Source organism: Merops nubicus, unplaced genomic scaffold (assembly GCF_000691845.1).
Source record: "Merops nubicus isolate BGI_N331 unplaced genomic scaffold, ASM69184v1 scaffold8048, whole genome shotgun sequence".
NCBI lineage: Eukaryota > Metazoa > Chordata > Aves > Coraciiformes > Meropidae > Merops > Merops nubicus.
Genome location: NW_008625090.1, coordinates 7,933 through 26,140, shown reverse-complemented (window position 1 = coordinate 26,140; position 18,208 = coordinate 7,933). Strand labels below are relative to the sequence as shown.

Below are 18,208 nucleotides of genomic sequence, written 5' to 3'. Positions count from 1 at the left end.
CCAGCTGTCTAGCATTTAACTGTCTGGCATGTATTTATACAGTGGAAGTGTGCATATTGTGAATGGTATCTAACAAGACAGGACCTCATCAGTACCTTGAAAATTGTGAATTCATTATATATTAATATCATTTCTGTTCTGGATTCTTTATTCCATTCCTTCTGGATGATTTTTAGGAAAAGGATATGCTTTTTTTTTTTTTTTTAATTGCATGTATAAAAATCCACCTGCTTTGGTAGTATATAAACAAATGTCCTGACATACAGTAATTTGTGAAAATTTCCATCTTCTCCTACCAAGTCAAGAGTACTGTTGAATCTTTTGCTGCCTTCAGATTGTCTGATTGTCTTTTGAGGAAAATAAAGATAATATTGGCGCAGTGTTCAAGTTACATCTCTAGAACAGTACACCATCATTTACTTTATTTTGCTTCTCAAGGGATACCAGTGAGACAACATTCCTGTTAGGAGAAGGCCTGGTCTACAAAAAGGAGGGGTAAGAGATGGGGCAGAACTTTCCCTGCCTTAACTGTGGCAGTACTTAGCATTTAAAATACCCTTAAGTGGTATCACCTTTAATAACTATTTTTTTTTTTTTTATGACAGAGCTGTGGGAAGCTAGATCTGCACAGGAACTGTAAAATGAACTGTTTTTTTCTGGTGTCATACTGACTGTTCCTGATGTTAAGAGCAGAATAATTATTTAAAAGTCTGTCAGCAATAACAGGCCATGCTAGAAGTAGGGCAAGGGCTTTGTGTCCCTGAGGAATATGCCAAGAGCAGGTAATTACTATAGATATTGTAACTGCTGTGAGGAACAAATTTTAATTTTTCCTATTTTTATTATCAGATATACTATGGTACAAAATAACTCTAGCCACCGAGTTTCGTTTGGAAGGCTGGTTCCTTCACCACCCTTTTCATGAAAACACTTTCTAATTAATTTGCTACTTAGTAACTTCCCAAATCTGCCAGAATCTATCCTGAAACCTGGCTGCAAATTCCAGACATAAACACAATCTTTCTAATACATATCACTAGAAATTTGGATGAAACAGAATAATAATTTTTATTAGACTTAAAAGTTACCCACTGCTTTGGAGTAATAGTTAGCTGAAAGTACCTGAAAGAAGTGAACATGTCATTGATACATTGAAGGAGATTTTTTTTAATGTCTAATGTTTGAAAATAGACGTGCAATACCTAATGAAATAACCATCAGAAATAAAAGATTTCTACTCTGCAAGTAAGATACTTGGGATAATTTTAAAGATAATAAGAAAATTAGAAGTAACTAATGGGGATAATTTGGTACTTTTTAAAGTTAGCTTTGTGGATGTTGTTTCTATTACAAAATATGCTTGCTAATCAGTGAAATGAGTAGATTATGATCTTATCAAACATAAGATTCCTAACTATTGTATTTCTGTACCACTTAACTATTCATTATATCTGAATCACAACTTTATGAATAAGGTTTTGTGTTCCAACATGGGAAAGTAATTTCAAAGATATTCATCAGTTATGGAAAGCTTATTTCACAACTAGAGAAATACATATACCTACAGGCCACTATCATTCAGAATTCCAAAAGCCTTTCTATCTACAGTTTATGTACAGTAAGTACAAATTCAGACTGGAGAAGTGAAGGCTGTTCAGTTAACTTCTGATATCACAACAGATGGTTTTAATAAAATTAAAAATATCCTTCATCGTCTAATCCACTGAATTTTCAAGACAATAATAAATGAGGTTTTCTGATTGGCTTCACTAGTGCCTTTGTGATTAGGTGAAGTAAAATGACACAAACATAGTTGTTACATTCTCAAAAGTTAAGCATTGTCTTTGGGCTTCAAGAAATTTCTTGACAAAAACATACCCAGTAGTGATTTGATCAATTTGTTGGATGATTTTTTATTACATTTCTTTTAAAATATCCAACTGTCTAAGTTCCCTTTTTCTAAAACTCACCAATTCTGGGACATTATCTTCAAAAGTCACAGATTCTTTATATTATGAACTAGCTGTGGATAACTGATGAATGAAACCGTGTCTCTGGATAAACTGATGGGCCACTGTCCTTCCATCAATCCAGTCCTCTTTTAAAACAATTAGAGATAGATTATAGAGTCAGAATTACATAGCATATTAACTTTAAACTAGAAACTTACAAAGCATGATATTTCATCATATTTAATTTGAACAGAAATAAAGGAGTTTTATTTTCATTGAGATCTGTAAGTTCTACAACAATCATCAGAGAATGAAGAAGGAATGGGAAAACATACTTCTTCAAAGTATATTGCCTACTGTGTGTACATTTTTTGCAAATAGAAGAGATAATGACATAGTTAAATCAAGACTAGAACATTAAACCAACAAAAAATTTAAAATCTTTTTAATATGCATTAAGCACTACATAAATACTGGAATACTTTCCAAATCTGCTAACCATGTCTTTATTAATTTAACTAATTTGAATTTAATTTGTGAATCATAATTTCAGAATGTGGATTATTAGGTCTAGCTTCTGCATTTCTTATTTCTCTAAAATAAACTAACAAGTTCTGTAGAAAAGTTTGTTGAACATTTCAGGTGGTATGTATTTCCCTTTATGCCAATTATTCATAAAATATTTCATAATTATGTTTTAACTGTGTGAAAGCCATGTTTGAATTAGAGATTCCAAAAACTAGAGATCCTATGTCTTGAACTTCACTACCTACCATTCTTACTTCTCACAGGGGTAAAACCAAGCTGGAGCAATCAAGAATGCAGCTCTGGTGCTTTTTAACCAGGTAGAGCAACGTGTCACCACTTTCACACAGGTTACCTAAGCAAGTTATACATATATATGTATATATATATATAATCACTTTTTAATGGATTTTGACTGGCCTGCATGCTATTCAGCTCTGTACCTTCCCTATCCATTGCAATGAAGTACAAACATGCACAGCTGCTCTCTGCTGAGTCACGGGACTCGCATCACAGCATGGTCAGGCAGGACTGGCAACCCCGACATACATTTTGTAATTCTGCTAATAATTATTCTGGATATTTTAATACAGTCTTTATCAATACCTGCATGCTCTACAGGTTTTGAAGTATGGATCATAAAAGTACTGGAATGTTACATATTAAAGAAGCTAAAGAAAAAGGCAGCATGCACAGTTTTTAAAAAATAAAAACAACCCTTTTTGATTCAGCCCTTATAAATGTAAATACTTAATGAAATGTGTTAAGCGATTTATATAACAATAACTGCCACAACTTCAGCTTCTTAATGAATAACATTTAAATGATTGCAGTAGCTACTTGCATTAAAATTGCAGTTATACTTCTAAATCTACAATGCACTGTAATGCAAATCTCAAGATGCTACAAACAACATTCTGTATTCATTTGGGCAGTGAATATCTTGAGTTTTATAAGCTACAAGCAGAGCAAACAGTTTCATAATTGCTGAAATTATACTTAGCAAATAACCCCCCTTAAAAAATTCTCAAAGCAAAGCATTTTATAAATACTCTCTTCTTAAACTTTAAACTCCTTCATAAGTAGTGGTATTTTGGAAGGTGTTTTATGATAGCAGTCTGTGACTGAGTTGCAGGACTTGACTTGGTGTAAATTAGAAAGACCATGGAGGAGTCAGCATAACTTTTATGAAATTCCATGTACATTTACCCCAGTTTTCTTTCCATTATAGGCAAGTATAATCTCCATTGATGTGCATTATGCATCAGGAGCCTTCAGGAGTAGGGAGAGTGAATATTGCACACGAGCCAAAATTATATGAAACTAAGGTCAAATTATTCTAGTAAAATTAGGCATCAAAATTTCATTGAGATTGAGATTTCAGTTCTGTAGCAGGATTCAAAGCTGCTTCCTGCAGGCAGAGTCTCACTGGCTTAATTTTGTACCATTGATTATAGAGTAGTATGATCTATGTTATGGTATAGTATAAGTTGTCCAGAGATGGCACAAGAAATTCCTATTGGTGTGTATTCTGAAAATTCTCAGATTTTATTGATTAAATTTTAAGCCAAGATATGCTTCAAACATTATATAAATCTTATAAGGTAAGAGATATTTTTAAAGTAGTTTTCTTAATATTATATAAAAATCAAATATAAGAGCTGATAGTTCAAGTCAGTTTAGAATCAGTTTTGGATCATTGATCCCAATTATTTAATTATAATTAATATATTTTATAATTAATATAATTAATCATTAATCCCAAAAATTATTTAATATTTTGTCACTCAATTACAGTGCAGCTTTCAAGATTCAAAGGATAAAACCACATGGCTGAATTACTAAAAGCAATTTGTAATGGCTGAATCCCTTTATTTTATTGTCACTTGAATCATGAAGCTGTTTGTAAAGCTTTAAATTTAGTAGCCTGCTCTTGCTCTTATTGAAATCTAGAATAAAATCAAATGAGAGCAAGACCAGGTCTTAAGTGAATGCGTTTTCTTGTAAATGGGCACATTAACATGCTGTTGGTCAAAGCCTGTTTTAACAATCTGAGCTGTTGAAAAAAGATGCATTGCTCAGAAAGGACAGTATAGAGGCTGATTATACACATATTAATAAAGTATTTGGGTTGGCGATTAAGCATTTCTTCATGTTGTATTCTGTACAGTCATATTTATAATACTTATATACCACGCTTTTCAAAAAAATATAATCCCATGGAGGTAATCTTTTATTTTCTTTTTTGTGTGTGATTTCCACAGCATTGCTCAGGCTTCTGCTCTAGTCAAGCATGTTGTTTTGCTGATTCAGGTCTTGAGAATGCTGCATCATAAGCAATTGCTTTCAAATGTATCCTTGTAAAGGAAAATGTGATATCACTGAAGATGCAAATAAGCACTTGCAGGGCATGGTGTGTTCTAGAGGCTGAAGAGAAGACTGTTAATCCATCGTGTAACTTGAGATTCTTACTAGTTTTATTGCTGGAAACAAAAATTATCTTTACCATCAACTTATTCAAAATGCAATGATTCTTTCCTAATTTAGGGTCTTGAAGCAAAGAAGAGGAGTTTTATTAACCCAATGAGGTGGTTTTTCTAATAATACAATTGTTTGAGATTATTTGAAAAATAATGAAGAGAACACTTTATGTGAAAAATAATGAAGACAGTTATAGTAGCTTTTGTCTGCATTGATTATAAATTGCATTTCAGTAAACTGGTTTTTAGCAACTATGCTGATAGGACTATCCAAAACAGCTTACATGGGAAGATGCAGTTAAATTGCCTTTTAATTTGCGCTTATATATATTAATAATTGATGCTTAGTATGAACCTTTTTCTTGCAACTATTGAGACAGTAATTGATTTAATGATGATTGATCAGGACATGAATTAGTTTTAATATTCCAATCTTGAATGTGACAGATTATTATTTTCACAAGACCTGTTTTTTATTTAATGAAGAAACTGCCTATAATTTCAGTGACAGGTTTCAGACTTCTTATTTGTTTGTATTACAATGATATATAAAATGAGAGTTAATTGACATATTTTATTTCCTTTTCAAAAGAGAGCCTCATGTGTGGATAACAAGGTGGTGTGTTAATAACATTTAATATAGTGTACATTAATGTGCATTTTGGTCTGTAAATGTAATGCAGAAAGCACAGTTTAAAAAATTCTCATTATATGAAGCCCACAATATTTTATTTCAGACCCACTGATCTACGTGACCAGTAATAAAATATTCCATTTAGAGTCTATACAGCTGTAATTATTTTACATATATAAATTTTGGAAATCATAGAGGAAATGCAATGTGAGAAAGAAAACAATATTTTAACATCTTTACTAAGCAAAAATTAACCATTGGCAACATCCAAATCTCAGTATATTTGTCCAAATCATTTCAAATTTGCTAGCATGATTTTCCATGTATGACAGATCATATTTCAAGAGAGAGAATGGTTTTCAAACTCATACCTGTGTGCTTGTCAGAAGTCTTTCCTATTATGTTACAGGTTCTTTCTTTTTGGTCATAATGCAACCTGAGGGCTGAGTGATCCTGTATTGACCACATTTGTGCCTGTGTGTGACAGGCAGCTTCTTGAAACTTAACCCTAAAATCATCCATCACCCAACAGGGATTTCTTTTTTATCTTCATTCATCTCATGCAAGAGTTGAATGTGAGGAAATAATTGCTTACCAAACTATATTTAGATATATATGTGCCATTTACTTCATTTCTGGAAGAAAAAAGCCCTTAGCTCCCAGTGCATTTCTGTGAAGGGACTGGGTTTTAACTGAAGAGATAAATACACATGGGGATACCTCTTTAAAGAAGTTACTGTTCATTATTTGTTGCAAAATTATTCAAATCAGCTGAACAGTATTTTTGTATATTCCAAAAATGTCATTATTTTGAAAACTAAATGGGAAAAGTATTTGGTATTAAGCATTCTCTCAAAAAACTGGTATAGAAAGGTCTTTATATATGTTGAAGGGCATGATCAGATCTGCTCAGCTGAAACAACAAATCTAGTCTGTGGCCAAATGCCCTTTTGTTATATCACTGGCTGCACAATTTAGTGTATTTAAGTAAGAGATGCATTCTACATCCTCCTCAAAATTCCAGTGTATTACTGGTATAAACCAGAAGTGTTTCTCTGTCATGCTTTTTTTTAATGTTGCTTTCTGATTACAAGCCTTATTTCACAGTAAAAGAGAATGTATTTTGGATTAAAGTAATTAAAGATGCAAACAGTATTGATAGCTGAAAACAACTTATGAAGTCTATGTCCAGTTATTGCGTTAGTTGTGTGCATCTTTAGCAGGTTTGTTCTTTCAAAATATGCTTTCTTAAAAGCATAAAATTATGGGCAGTCTTGCATGACTAATAAAAATGCCTGACCTGATCCAAATTTCAATGTACTTGATAAAATTTACTTAATTTCAGTTGCTTTATGTCACCCCCCAGTTCTTGCAGTTTTCAGACCTAGTAGTGTTTTTACTGTAGTAAGGACTATGGTATTTCACTGTACACAAAAGCAGTAGAATGATAGAAAAATATGGTATGGAAAGGACCTCAGGAGTGTTCTTGATATGCATAGGAGATTGCAATGTAAAGAAGATCTTTTGGATCTGGTAATTTGTGCTTTCTGCAAAAATTAAATTGTGCAGAAATTTTCCATTAAATTCACAGCTTCTTAATCCAGATATGCTTTATGTTTGGAAAGTACCATCTGTAGTGGACATGAAGATATATAGAGAGCTTTCTGTTAGTTCATTTCACTGAGCAAATTAAGACACATTTTCAGTGTAATCCAATATAGTAAGGAAAATGAAATAACCTGAGAGTGTGGTACATGCAAGCTCTAGAGTTTTAATACTATTGAGAGTACTTCAAAAGTCTTATATGTGGATCAGGTTAGTAGTCAAATTATATTTAATTGTTCCATATGAGAAGATAGACTGGGAAACAGAACTGTACAATGTACATGGCATTACTGTGTTTTTACTTATGGTGATGCATATTTATCAATATAAATCTATCATTCTTCAAAAGTCAGACACTGGCATAATTTGATTCAGTATAATTTTTTACAGAATATGCATCTAATGAGAAAAAACTTTACTTGCAGAAACTAAATGCATCCAGTTCATCAGAAGGCAGCACAGTTGATATTGCTCCTCCTGGCGAGGGTGAACAAGCAGAAATTGAAAGTGAAGAAGCTCTTGAACCAGAAGCCTGTTTTACAGAAGGTTGTAGACTAACTTGACTTAAGTATTAAGTGAAGGCATTAGTAAAATGACACTATTGCCAGGCATATTTAAGTACTTGAGACTTTAAGATCTGGTGGATCTTCATGACTTCAACAACTGAAAGAAAATACTCATAGCCTAGGATGCTGGAAATAGATGCCAAAGAGTTTCCCTTAGGCATTGAGTAACTTTATCTGCCTGGCAACTGCATACATCTTGTAACTAAGAATCTTCATGCACTTTTCTATTCTTAAAATGCTTTTCAGTTATTTGAAAGGGCCCTTGAAATTTGGAAAAAAATTTTGTGAGACTTCATCAACAAATGGAATAGTTAGACACCAACAGTCAAAAATATCAATGTTTTTTGAATTGAGTTTACTCATAATTGTCTACTATTGTTTGGTTTCTCTCCAAGTTGCTTATCTAAATTCAGACATTCAACATCCTGTCAGAGAGGATTCTAGATGTTAGTTTAAAAAAATATTATAAATTTTTTTAAAGCTTCTAACAATGTTGATACCAGAGTAAATATTGACTTTGAAATAATTTGCTTTTGGATGCTAATATCTCTTAAATCTAATGCAGGTTGTGTGCAGAAATTTCCATGTTGTCAAGTAAGTATAGAGGATGGCAAAGGAAAAATTTGGTGGAATCTTAGAAAAACCTGCTACAGCATAGTTGAGCACAACTGGTTTGAAACTTTCATTGTCTTCATGATTCTCCTCAGCAGCGGAGCACTAGTAAGTAGAAAAATGCTGAAATATTTAGGTATCTCCTTAGAGCCAGCAAAATTCAAATTTTTTTCAGAAAGATTTGGTTTGGTTTTAGCTGTAAAAAACTACTGCATTTCATCATTTCAGAATAGAATGAAACATGGAGGCTTATTAAATTTCACATGCCCTTTTTTAGTGATACTTTTGTTTACCACTGTAAAGCTGGTGCAATTTTATTTCAGCCCACATAGCTACTCAATGTTTAAATTGGCTGCCAATTTTCAGCATGTTTGTCAGGGGATTTGAGTACAAAAGACCATTATTAACTGTGAAAATATAGATAAATATATGATTTTAAGTCCTCAGGTCCTTCTGGGCTCAGCCACTTTTTGGGTTCTGCTAACAAAAGACCATATAAAACCCAGAATAATGACTTCATTCTGTTCCTTTTTTTTTGGAGGTGGGAGATAGGAAACTGACAGATTTCCAACAAGATTACATTACCCACATTTCCAGGTTTACTCAAGTTGAACATGTGCTATAGTATCAACTTGCATACAACTAGCACACATTCTAGCAAATACTTTTTAATTTTACTTTTAGACATAAGTTCAATTGAAGGAGCATAGAAATGTGATCTCTCTAACTGCTTTCTAGAATGGAATATACATATATGGAACAGATTTGGTATAAGAAATGTTTGGGGTTTTTTGCTGCATGTCCAAGTTTTTAATGCCATAGTGGATAAAAATTCATGCCTTATTTCTTCATTAGGAAACTGGGATATATAGATATGTAACCCCAGAAAGGGCAGAATACATAAAGTTGCTCCAGTTTGTAGTATTCTTAAAGATGGGAAATAGGTAAAATAAGAGGATGCAGAAGAACAAGGAAGGAAAATTAGCTCTGACCAACCTATATTTTTTATTATTTATTCCTTATTTTTATAATGTATATTCTGTGAAACATTAGTAATACCTGGATATGGTTTTTTATAGGCTTTTGAAGACATATATATTGAACAGCGCAAAACTATCAAGACCATGCTGGAATATGCTGACAAAGTTTTTACATATATTTTCATTTTGGAAATGCTTTTAAAATGGGTAGCATATGGTTTTCAAATTTATTTTACCAATGCTTGGTGCTGGCTGGACTTCCTGATTGTTGATGTAAGTACACAGTCTTTAATATTGTAAAATTCACTATATTAAAGGACTTCATGCTGTAAAACTCATTAGTACTAATTAATCTTCTTATAAACGTACAAAAATAATTCACATTGTACAGTTATACTGGATTAGTAATAGCCTGCAGTGATCTGGATGTGTTATTTAAAGTACATTCACATGCCAGAAGGAAAAGGATGGATGGCCATCAGTTTGTTCATTTTTCAGGGTTAGTAATTTTGTACCCAGGATGTTCCAAATTTGAGATTTTATAAGGAAAAAACTTAATTTTGAATCATGCTATTTTTAATGGACTCTGATGACACTACCTTACTGCTTAGCAAGTAAGACACTACATTGTGCAAGCTTCTTCTACAAGCACTGCAGCTTTGCAAATGAAATATTACATTTGGTCCAAATTCCATCTGAGATCTCAGAACTTCATGCGCCCAAACTATCCTGTTTTCATTTTTAGTAAAACAGAAAGACCGTGGCTATTTGGTCTAAAAATTAGTTTTAATGGGCTGAAAATCTGCAGTAGTTAAATCAGATATGACTTGGCAGGGTTTATGATAGAAGAGAATACAAGGCTTATTGGCTGCTTTCCCAGCTGTGATATACTTGTGTGCAAAAACCTTGCTCGTGTTGTCAAAAGGGACCAAAGCTGGTTCTAATCCCAGAATATTTTGGTCTCTTGTCTTCACACATTATGTGACCCAGTTCATTGGCTATATGTGTCCTCAATGTGGTACTGAGAGATGGCATCTCAGGGCAAATGTGCATTTATAGTAATTTCTGCCCAAGCTTCCATATTTCTGAGAAGTTTGCATGAATCCTGGTCTCATAAAGATTTATTACTTATAAGTATATGACAGAAATGTTTCAGATTTGTGATCTAGCTTGACCGGCCCATTACTCAAAATGGATGACCTCTTTTTTTAACCTGCTCAAGTTAGTTTTGTTATAATGTTAATCTCTAACTCTGTCCTGAAAATCTACAGTAGAATAGAGCAGTGTGAATGGTTTTCTTAAGAGGATAAAGAGCAAAAGATAGATGCTCCCTTCTAGGATTATGTTAAGATTTTTTTTTTTTTTTCGTTTAAACTACTACTCATGTTTTAGTTATTCTTTTTGTAACATAAACCTAAACAGATTATTCTGAGCTATACTCCATGATTTCTTAATAAAAGATGATGTTATCTGAGCCGACTCTTAGAATTATACAGAACATCTTTATAAGTAAAGCATCTTATTTTTCCATTTTTTTTCCCATAATTTTTAATTTTATAAACAAAAGAATGACTAAATGAGATTGGAACCTGTTACTTTCAAAGCATTATATTCAACATTCCAGAAAGTGGTAAAAAAAAGGTCTTACTGTGACTAAGGCTAATTTAGCAATTCCTTTAGCATCACCCAACAGCACTTGAAAGAAATTCATGAACTCTTGTTGTCTTCTTATAGAAATGCAGAGAAACTACACTGCTTTGACAGGCAATATAAACAGGTGTGATTCAGTGGCATTCTCTCAGTGAGAATAGCAGTAAGCCCATCTTCATTAGAAGTGACTGAAGTTAATAAAATTGTTTAATTCCATCTAAAATTATTCAAAACTTAGTACTGATAGTCCTTTAGGGCTTTGGCCTTTAATATCTTACATACCTGAGTCTCTCACTGCAAGAAATAGCCATAGTTGCTCTCAGTGATTGTGACCAAATAAGATTTTAATAATTACACAAAGAAATGGCAATTTCCAGCTCTCTCAATTTACAGCCATGACAGGTGACTCTTGGTACACCTGGCTACCTCAATTTTAGACCTTATCATGCCATCTCTCTGCCCCACTCATCGGCTAGATGTAAAAATATTCGTAGCAAGGAGCAGATATTTGGGTGGAGTGCCTTATCCACCCTAAATCACAATCTGGTAAATTAGTTCAGACACATTTATCCATGGTTCAAGCAAAGAGACTGAATTTTGCAATCAGACATACTTGCCTTTTTCATTGTTGTCTTTTTGAGACTAATTCTGGCAGAGATAGTCAGTAAAGACTTGAAACAGCAATAGCTTAACCCAGTACAACTAGATGCTACACAGCATGTCATCCTGTACCTTGGATTTTTGCTCTCACCACCTTCTTCCAGAAGCCATCTGTCATGAGTTTATTACATCTAGCTTTTGATGTACAGCTGTGATGACTCTAAGTTGTCTTTGCCATATACAAAGCCAAGAGCTAGGGCATCAGGGAAGGACATAGGAAATGTGGGAATACCAAATAAGTTTGGCAGTAACTAAATTTGTTTGTGTAGTTTTCTGCTATGATACGTAATCTTAGATAATCTTAAATTTTATGCTGTATATTTTTAAACTTTCTAAATTAGTCCGATAATTTGGTATAGACACTTATTTCTGTTGTTAATAAATTGTACATGAATGAAAGGGAAATTTAAAAGAAATTATACATTTGCCAAATAGTATGAGGCAGTAATGAATCTGTAGTGGAATGAAATTGTAGACCTTCCTGAAATTGCTCATGCCTGATAAAATTTACAGTTAAACATAGAAAATTGAACAATTGAACATAGAAAAACAATCCTCTGGTTGGGCTTGTTGACTAGTACATTAAAAGTTGGTTATATTGATGGCTTACGTAATATAACTTCATATAGCTAAATGTTTCATGCTTTTTGTTAAAACAAACTAATTTAAATAAACTATGCTTTCAACCTTTTTATTAGATTTTGAGAATAATCAACTCAGCAGCAACATTCTGAAAAAGCTCAGGGTCACATAATACTAATATACTAAAGGTGTATGCAAAAAGTAAGAGGCGACTACTCCCCTGACAACTTCATAATGAAAATAAGAAGTAAAAAAATGTGCATACTGATGTGTTGGGTAAACAGATACAGAAAGGGATGTCACTTCTGTTTTCCTAGACAGTTTCATATGGGTATCATAACATGGTACACTATAGTAACATCGGATAAAAGAGAAATGAATGAAATTAATTAATTCAAAATGATATTCAGATGATATATGCATGAAACCTAAGGTTCTTATTCAGTGAGTTAGGGAACGGAATCATAGCTTGCAATTATGTATCTAAACAAAATGAATTTTTAATGCTTTCCAGTAAAGTATCATAAATTAAGAATTATTCACCAAATACATATAAAAAACAATGGTATTACCTTAGCAAAGGACTATAACATAAGAAAGATAACATAAGGCATAAGAAAGCCTACATTTGGTCCAGTGTCCTGTCTCTATCAAAAATGCCTATCTGGAAAACTGGTAATATGGTATCTATTTTTCAAAAAATAAGAAAAATCATTAACTTCTCAGTAGAAAGAAAAATATTTGGATTCTTTTCCCAATTCCTGCAGGTTACTTTTAATCCTAGTTAAGTGCAATACTTGAAAGTTTAAACTACATGAAAGATAAAATAAGCAGTGTTGGAAGTGAGGAGGGCCATATTCCACTGAGGACCAAGAATCAAATTACATAAACTAGCCACTTCACCAAGTAGCACAGAATTCATATGGATTAAAGTTTTAGGCCTAAATAAAATAAAGTCAATGTGGAGCTGTATGACCAACAATCTGACTCGGATGACAACCTTGACTGAAGATCTTGATTAGTGCTAATTTTGACTGATAAGTTTCAAAATACATTTTCAAACAGATAGTCTGCACTAGAAGATTTGTACACAAAAATGTGTATATACAACCCTCAAGTTTTTGGATATGAATGTAAAAATTCTTTCTATCATTTTGAGTTCATTTTCATTTCATGCATGCATTCCCATCTCAAAAGAAAAACATTAATTTATTTATTAGTGTATAGAGACATTTATTTTCTCACCTACTAGCAACAAAACACCTACTAGAAACAAAACAGATGACAGAACACCAAGCTAAGAAGACTGAGAAAACCAGAGCAATACAGAAGAGCTGTATATACTTATGCTGTATATACAACAGAATTAGTATCAAAGAAACCCAAGCAAATCTCTACCTCTCATGTGAACTGTCCTTCAGAAGAAAATCTGTTGTTTACAATCTCTGTGAAAGAACTTCATGTGTGTGAAGTGTGAGGGTACTAGCACCATGATTAAGCAAGCTGCAAATAGATTGAAATGGAAAAGACAAACTGGGCTGGAGAATGACTTACAATCAAAACCTAAAAACTGCCAGTATACACAGTGCCACTGAAGTTACACGAGCTACAACTATGTACCTTCATTGTACTGTAGGGAGTCTTTTTTCGAAAGACAGCTAAGGCACAGTGCTAGTTTGGAGAGAAAAGTATAAAATGAAGGCACTGTTAATGTGAATTCAATTTTAAAAGAGAGGCCTTGCTCTCACAGTTATATCTATATTTTAGTACATATTTCATAGTTTATTTGTAATCCATAAAATGTGCTGTCTTTACACTAAAGTTAATTATCATGTCTAGGTATCTTGTTGATATGAGCGAATCAATGAATATTCTGTTAAAAATACAGAGAAATACATGCCTTGTTATCTCTGGAATATATTAAGAGTGGCTAAGGATAAAAGAGAACTCTCTCACTGTAGAATCACAGGGCAAATAAATTGTATGAATTACACTTATTAATAACAACTAATTACAATAATTCATGTAATGGCAGAAACAATAATGTTATTAAAAGTAAACAGACTTCAGTTACTGACTACAGAAAATCTGTAAGATGTCCTTCTTAGTATGCTTATAAATCATATGATTTATCTTACAAATCATACAAAGTTATCCATTACAGCAATAAAATAACCCTTTCCTTTGATAAAAAAGAGTTATATCCTAACATGTAATCCAGTTGAGAGGTGCAGTGATACAAATTCACTAATATCCTGTTTTCTGTAGATTAATATACATAGCAACATAGTAACAAATCATTGATTTCCATCTGCTTTCTGATTGTCCTTTTTAAGACATGATCTGGTAACTCTTACATTTGTGATTCATCTAATTGTTCTTTATGGATACAAGTAACATAGCTAAACACCTGCTCACATAGCAGGCAAAATCATGCTACCATTATCAGTGAGTGCCTATTTCTGTACAACCAATTACTTGAAGAACTCTCTGGACTGAGGTACAGGAATGAACATTCAAGGGATTTTTTTCAAGGACTGGAAGATGCTTATGTTCATTCATGTGTTCAATGCTTTTGGTGTAGAACTAGTAAAATATGAGTAAGGTATGATATTTCCCCACTCCTGTATCCAAAACTGCTCAAAGAAAGAAAATTAAATTCTTTCACAATTAACACTGTTTAAAAATCAGTTCCACCTGAGAAGCAAATAAATTGCTCCTTCCTAAAGAGGATTTGCTTATAATAAAATCCCAGTAATTTGAATCAGGAGTTCACCGCTGTGGTAGATAACAAAGCACTTACTGTTACAATGCTAGTATCTGTTAATGTCTCCCCCATAGTATTTTTCTATACTTACAAGAGAAGAAAAAAAATTCTGAGAGAGATGCCAGAGAAGTGAGAAAGTACCACCTCTGTTAATATATATATCATAGATACCCTGGTTCTTGTTGCTACAAACTGTTTGACTTAGAAGTACTATTTATAACAAAAGCTAATTAACCACTGTTTTATTTTACTTATTATTAGTGATTGTAGATATAAATAATATTGTTAGTAACAAAATATACTAATGCATTTTGAATTTTACATTGCTTGGAAGGTGGAACCTTAATGAAGTTACTGAAAACATGGCTATTTTGTCTTTAAATATTTCTGAAAATTTTATCCTTCACCAACAGTGTTGCTTCCATCTGACCGTTAAACCTTTTCCAGCCATAGTAGACATCTAATAACATGTATTCCTTTTTCATATATGCCTTCATATGACCTCTTCCCTTTCCAGCAAGTATGAAAATTGAAGGATTTGGCCTCCATTACCACTATAGGTCAGAATGGTATTCTTCCATTTGTCACTGTTGATCTTTCCGTTGACTGAGTCTGTATTCTGTTTAAATAAAAAGTGTAGAGCTACTTTTATAATAATATTTTTTCTCTATTTTTATAGGTCTCATTGGTTAGTTTAATAGCCAATGCTTTGGGCTATTCTGAACTTGGTGCCATTAAATCGCTTCGGACATTAAGAGCTTTAAGACCTTTAAGAGCCCTGTCACGATTTGAAGGAATGAGGGTGAGATAAAATGCATGAGTCTGAATTAATGTATGCATACAAAAAATAAATATAAACATGACACTCATGCCTTCTGCAAAGACCCTGAGAATGGGAACGCACACAAAAATGCGTGGCAAAAAGTCTTCTAGCATATCCTTATACACAAGACACGTACACCTTACATTTGGAGATTAGACCTTGAGCTCATTGAATATGCTTGCTCATTGATGTATAGTTGAGTTATCCCAGCCCCTTGACTTAAAATTTCCATTGATTTGTGGACCTATACAGAAAAATAAAAGGACGTGAGAAGTTTTAGAACAGAGTGGGTTTTTTTCCTTCAGTTTAGCTGTGGCCTTTATTTTATAAATTTTCTCAGCTAACTTTGATTCTCTGTAAATTTGTCAGTGTTCAGAATGGAAGAGGATTAGCCAGAAAACAAAACAAGGGAAGAAGCCGACAACAGTCACACAGCAGAAACTAAAGGCTCCCTGTTGCTCCCTGTCTGACTGCTTGGGGGAAAAATCACACAATAAATCCTGTAGTAGTATCAGGGAAAGGTTCTCTGAACAGATGACCTGAAATAAGGATGGCATTGGAAGTGTAGAAGAGGAGAGATGGGAAATAATTTTCTCAGCTAGTGTCCTTTACATCATATGAATGCTTCTCCTGCCATTTTACCTCTCCTCCTACACAGCTAAATCCTTCTTGTGGAGGAGATTATTATTTTCATATTCTGCCAATCTGGCAAAACCCCCACCAAACAATTACAAGCTGCCTGCTGAAAATGCAGAATATGCTACTGCCTGGAAAAAATGGTGCATAAAAAATTAACAAGGTGAAGTTATTAAGAAATCCCCTTTTAATCTTTCACCTCAAAATACCCAGATGCTGCAATACATAGTTAGAGTTTTGTCAGAGGTCTTATGTTTCCAAATAAATAATGTGGTTCCAGTTTGGGTGGAGGCTGCTGATATTCTAGTGGTGGCCACACTAGCCAGTGCAGGGGAGTGTGTCTCTGGCACATCGCTGTCACCTCTATGTTTTATATGATTTGCATTGCAAACAACATGTAAGTCATTATCTAAGAAATGGGCAAAACTTCAGTTGATCTTATACTACTTTAAGTCAAATTGGTGAATTGAAAAATACTGTTTTCATAACCATACCAAAAAGCACTACTGCACTCTCTACTGATTTGGTAGAAAGTGATTGTTTGAATGTCTGTAGCCTTTTCTTAGATCGATCATAGCAAGCAGAAGAAAATTTTTGTCAGTGGATTTTATCTGATCTTTTACCGCTAATTGCCCACACAGAGTAGCTCAACTGTATTAAATGCACCCAATTAAAAAAACTTCTAACAGGTAAGTGTAAGAGTAACCATAGTGAGCCAGGCAATTTAAAACCAATGCTTATAGCAGATGCTCTTAATAAAAAACAAGTAAGGTATGCTTAATTTTGTTATATTGTATGTAGATGATAAAATACACTGTTGCCTATATATACATAAAGTTTCTGAGAATAAAAACATTAGTAATGATAGTTTCACATGCAGACATTTTTATCCAGTATTCCACATCATCATTCTTTGATCTTTTTCTGGTTTATTTTCTATTTATAGATTTTGATTTGTACTGTTGGAATTTAACATTTATTTCTCTTTTTTTTCTCTAGAGCATACAAATTCTAAGAATCCATCTTGCTACTAACAGGTTTTCGTTTGCTTTTTGATTTTTTTCCAGACTTTTGCATTGTCTTGGTTTCCATATAATTTTATTTTTTGCTTTTTACAATCTTATTAGTGTTTTTATTGAGCCTTATATAACATTTCCCCCATAATTTTTTAATGTGATGTTCTAGCTCTCCATTCCATATTAATGCTGTTCTAACATTTTAAACGTCTTTTTATTTTTCTGTTCATAAACTAAGTGGCTATTTTGTCTGATTTGTACACTAGGTGGTTGTAAATGCCCTCGTAGGAGCAATTCCATCTATCATGAATGTATTGCTGGTTTGTCTTATATTCTGGCTCATCTTCAGCATCATGGGAGTAAATCTGTTTGCTGGCAAATTCTATCACTGTGTCAACACCACAACTGGTGAGATGTTTGATGTCAGTGATGTCAACAATTATACTCAGTGTGAGGAACTCATAAAAAACAATCAGAGTGCCCGATGGAAAAACGTGAAAGTAAACTTCGATAATGTAGGAGCTGGATATCTTGCTCTGCTTCAAGTAGTAAGTAAACTTGTATATTTTCTTCTTGTTCTTTTTAAAGAATTCTAGGAAAATGGGCAAGTTAAGACTGTTTAGTAGTGAAATAACATCTTTATAACAGTAATGTACAATTTAAACAACTCTATTGCATTGTTACCTGTAATTTTTGTAGCAATGATAGTAGAGTAACTTT

General features: G+C 33.1%; 1 protein-coding gene across 1 annotated transcript in view; it reads left to right on the top strand.

The window, feature by feature from the left end:
* Window positions 1–18,208, top strand: part of LOC103777993 (sodium channel protein type 3 subunit alpha) — a gene marked incomplete at its 3' end in the record, with an annotated part of 55,983 nt that overhangs the window by 29,849 nt on the left and 7,926 nt on the right. Inside the window, exons 17-21 of the mRNA XM_008945559.1 lie at window positions 7,622–7,742; window positions 8,328–8,482; window positions 9,454–9,627; window positions 15,693–15,815; window positions 17,755–18,036. Of these exons, the coding sequence (XP_008943807.1) occupies window positions 7,622–7,742; window positions 8,328–8,482; window positions 9,454–9,627; window positions 15,693–15,815; window positions 17,755–18,036 (855 nt within the window). The remainder of the gene's footprint in view (window positions 1–7,621; window positions 7,743–8,327; window positions 8,483–9,453; window positions 9,628–15,692; window positions 15,816–17,754; window positions 18,037–18,208) is intronic.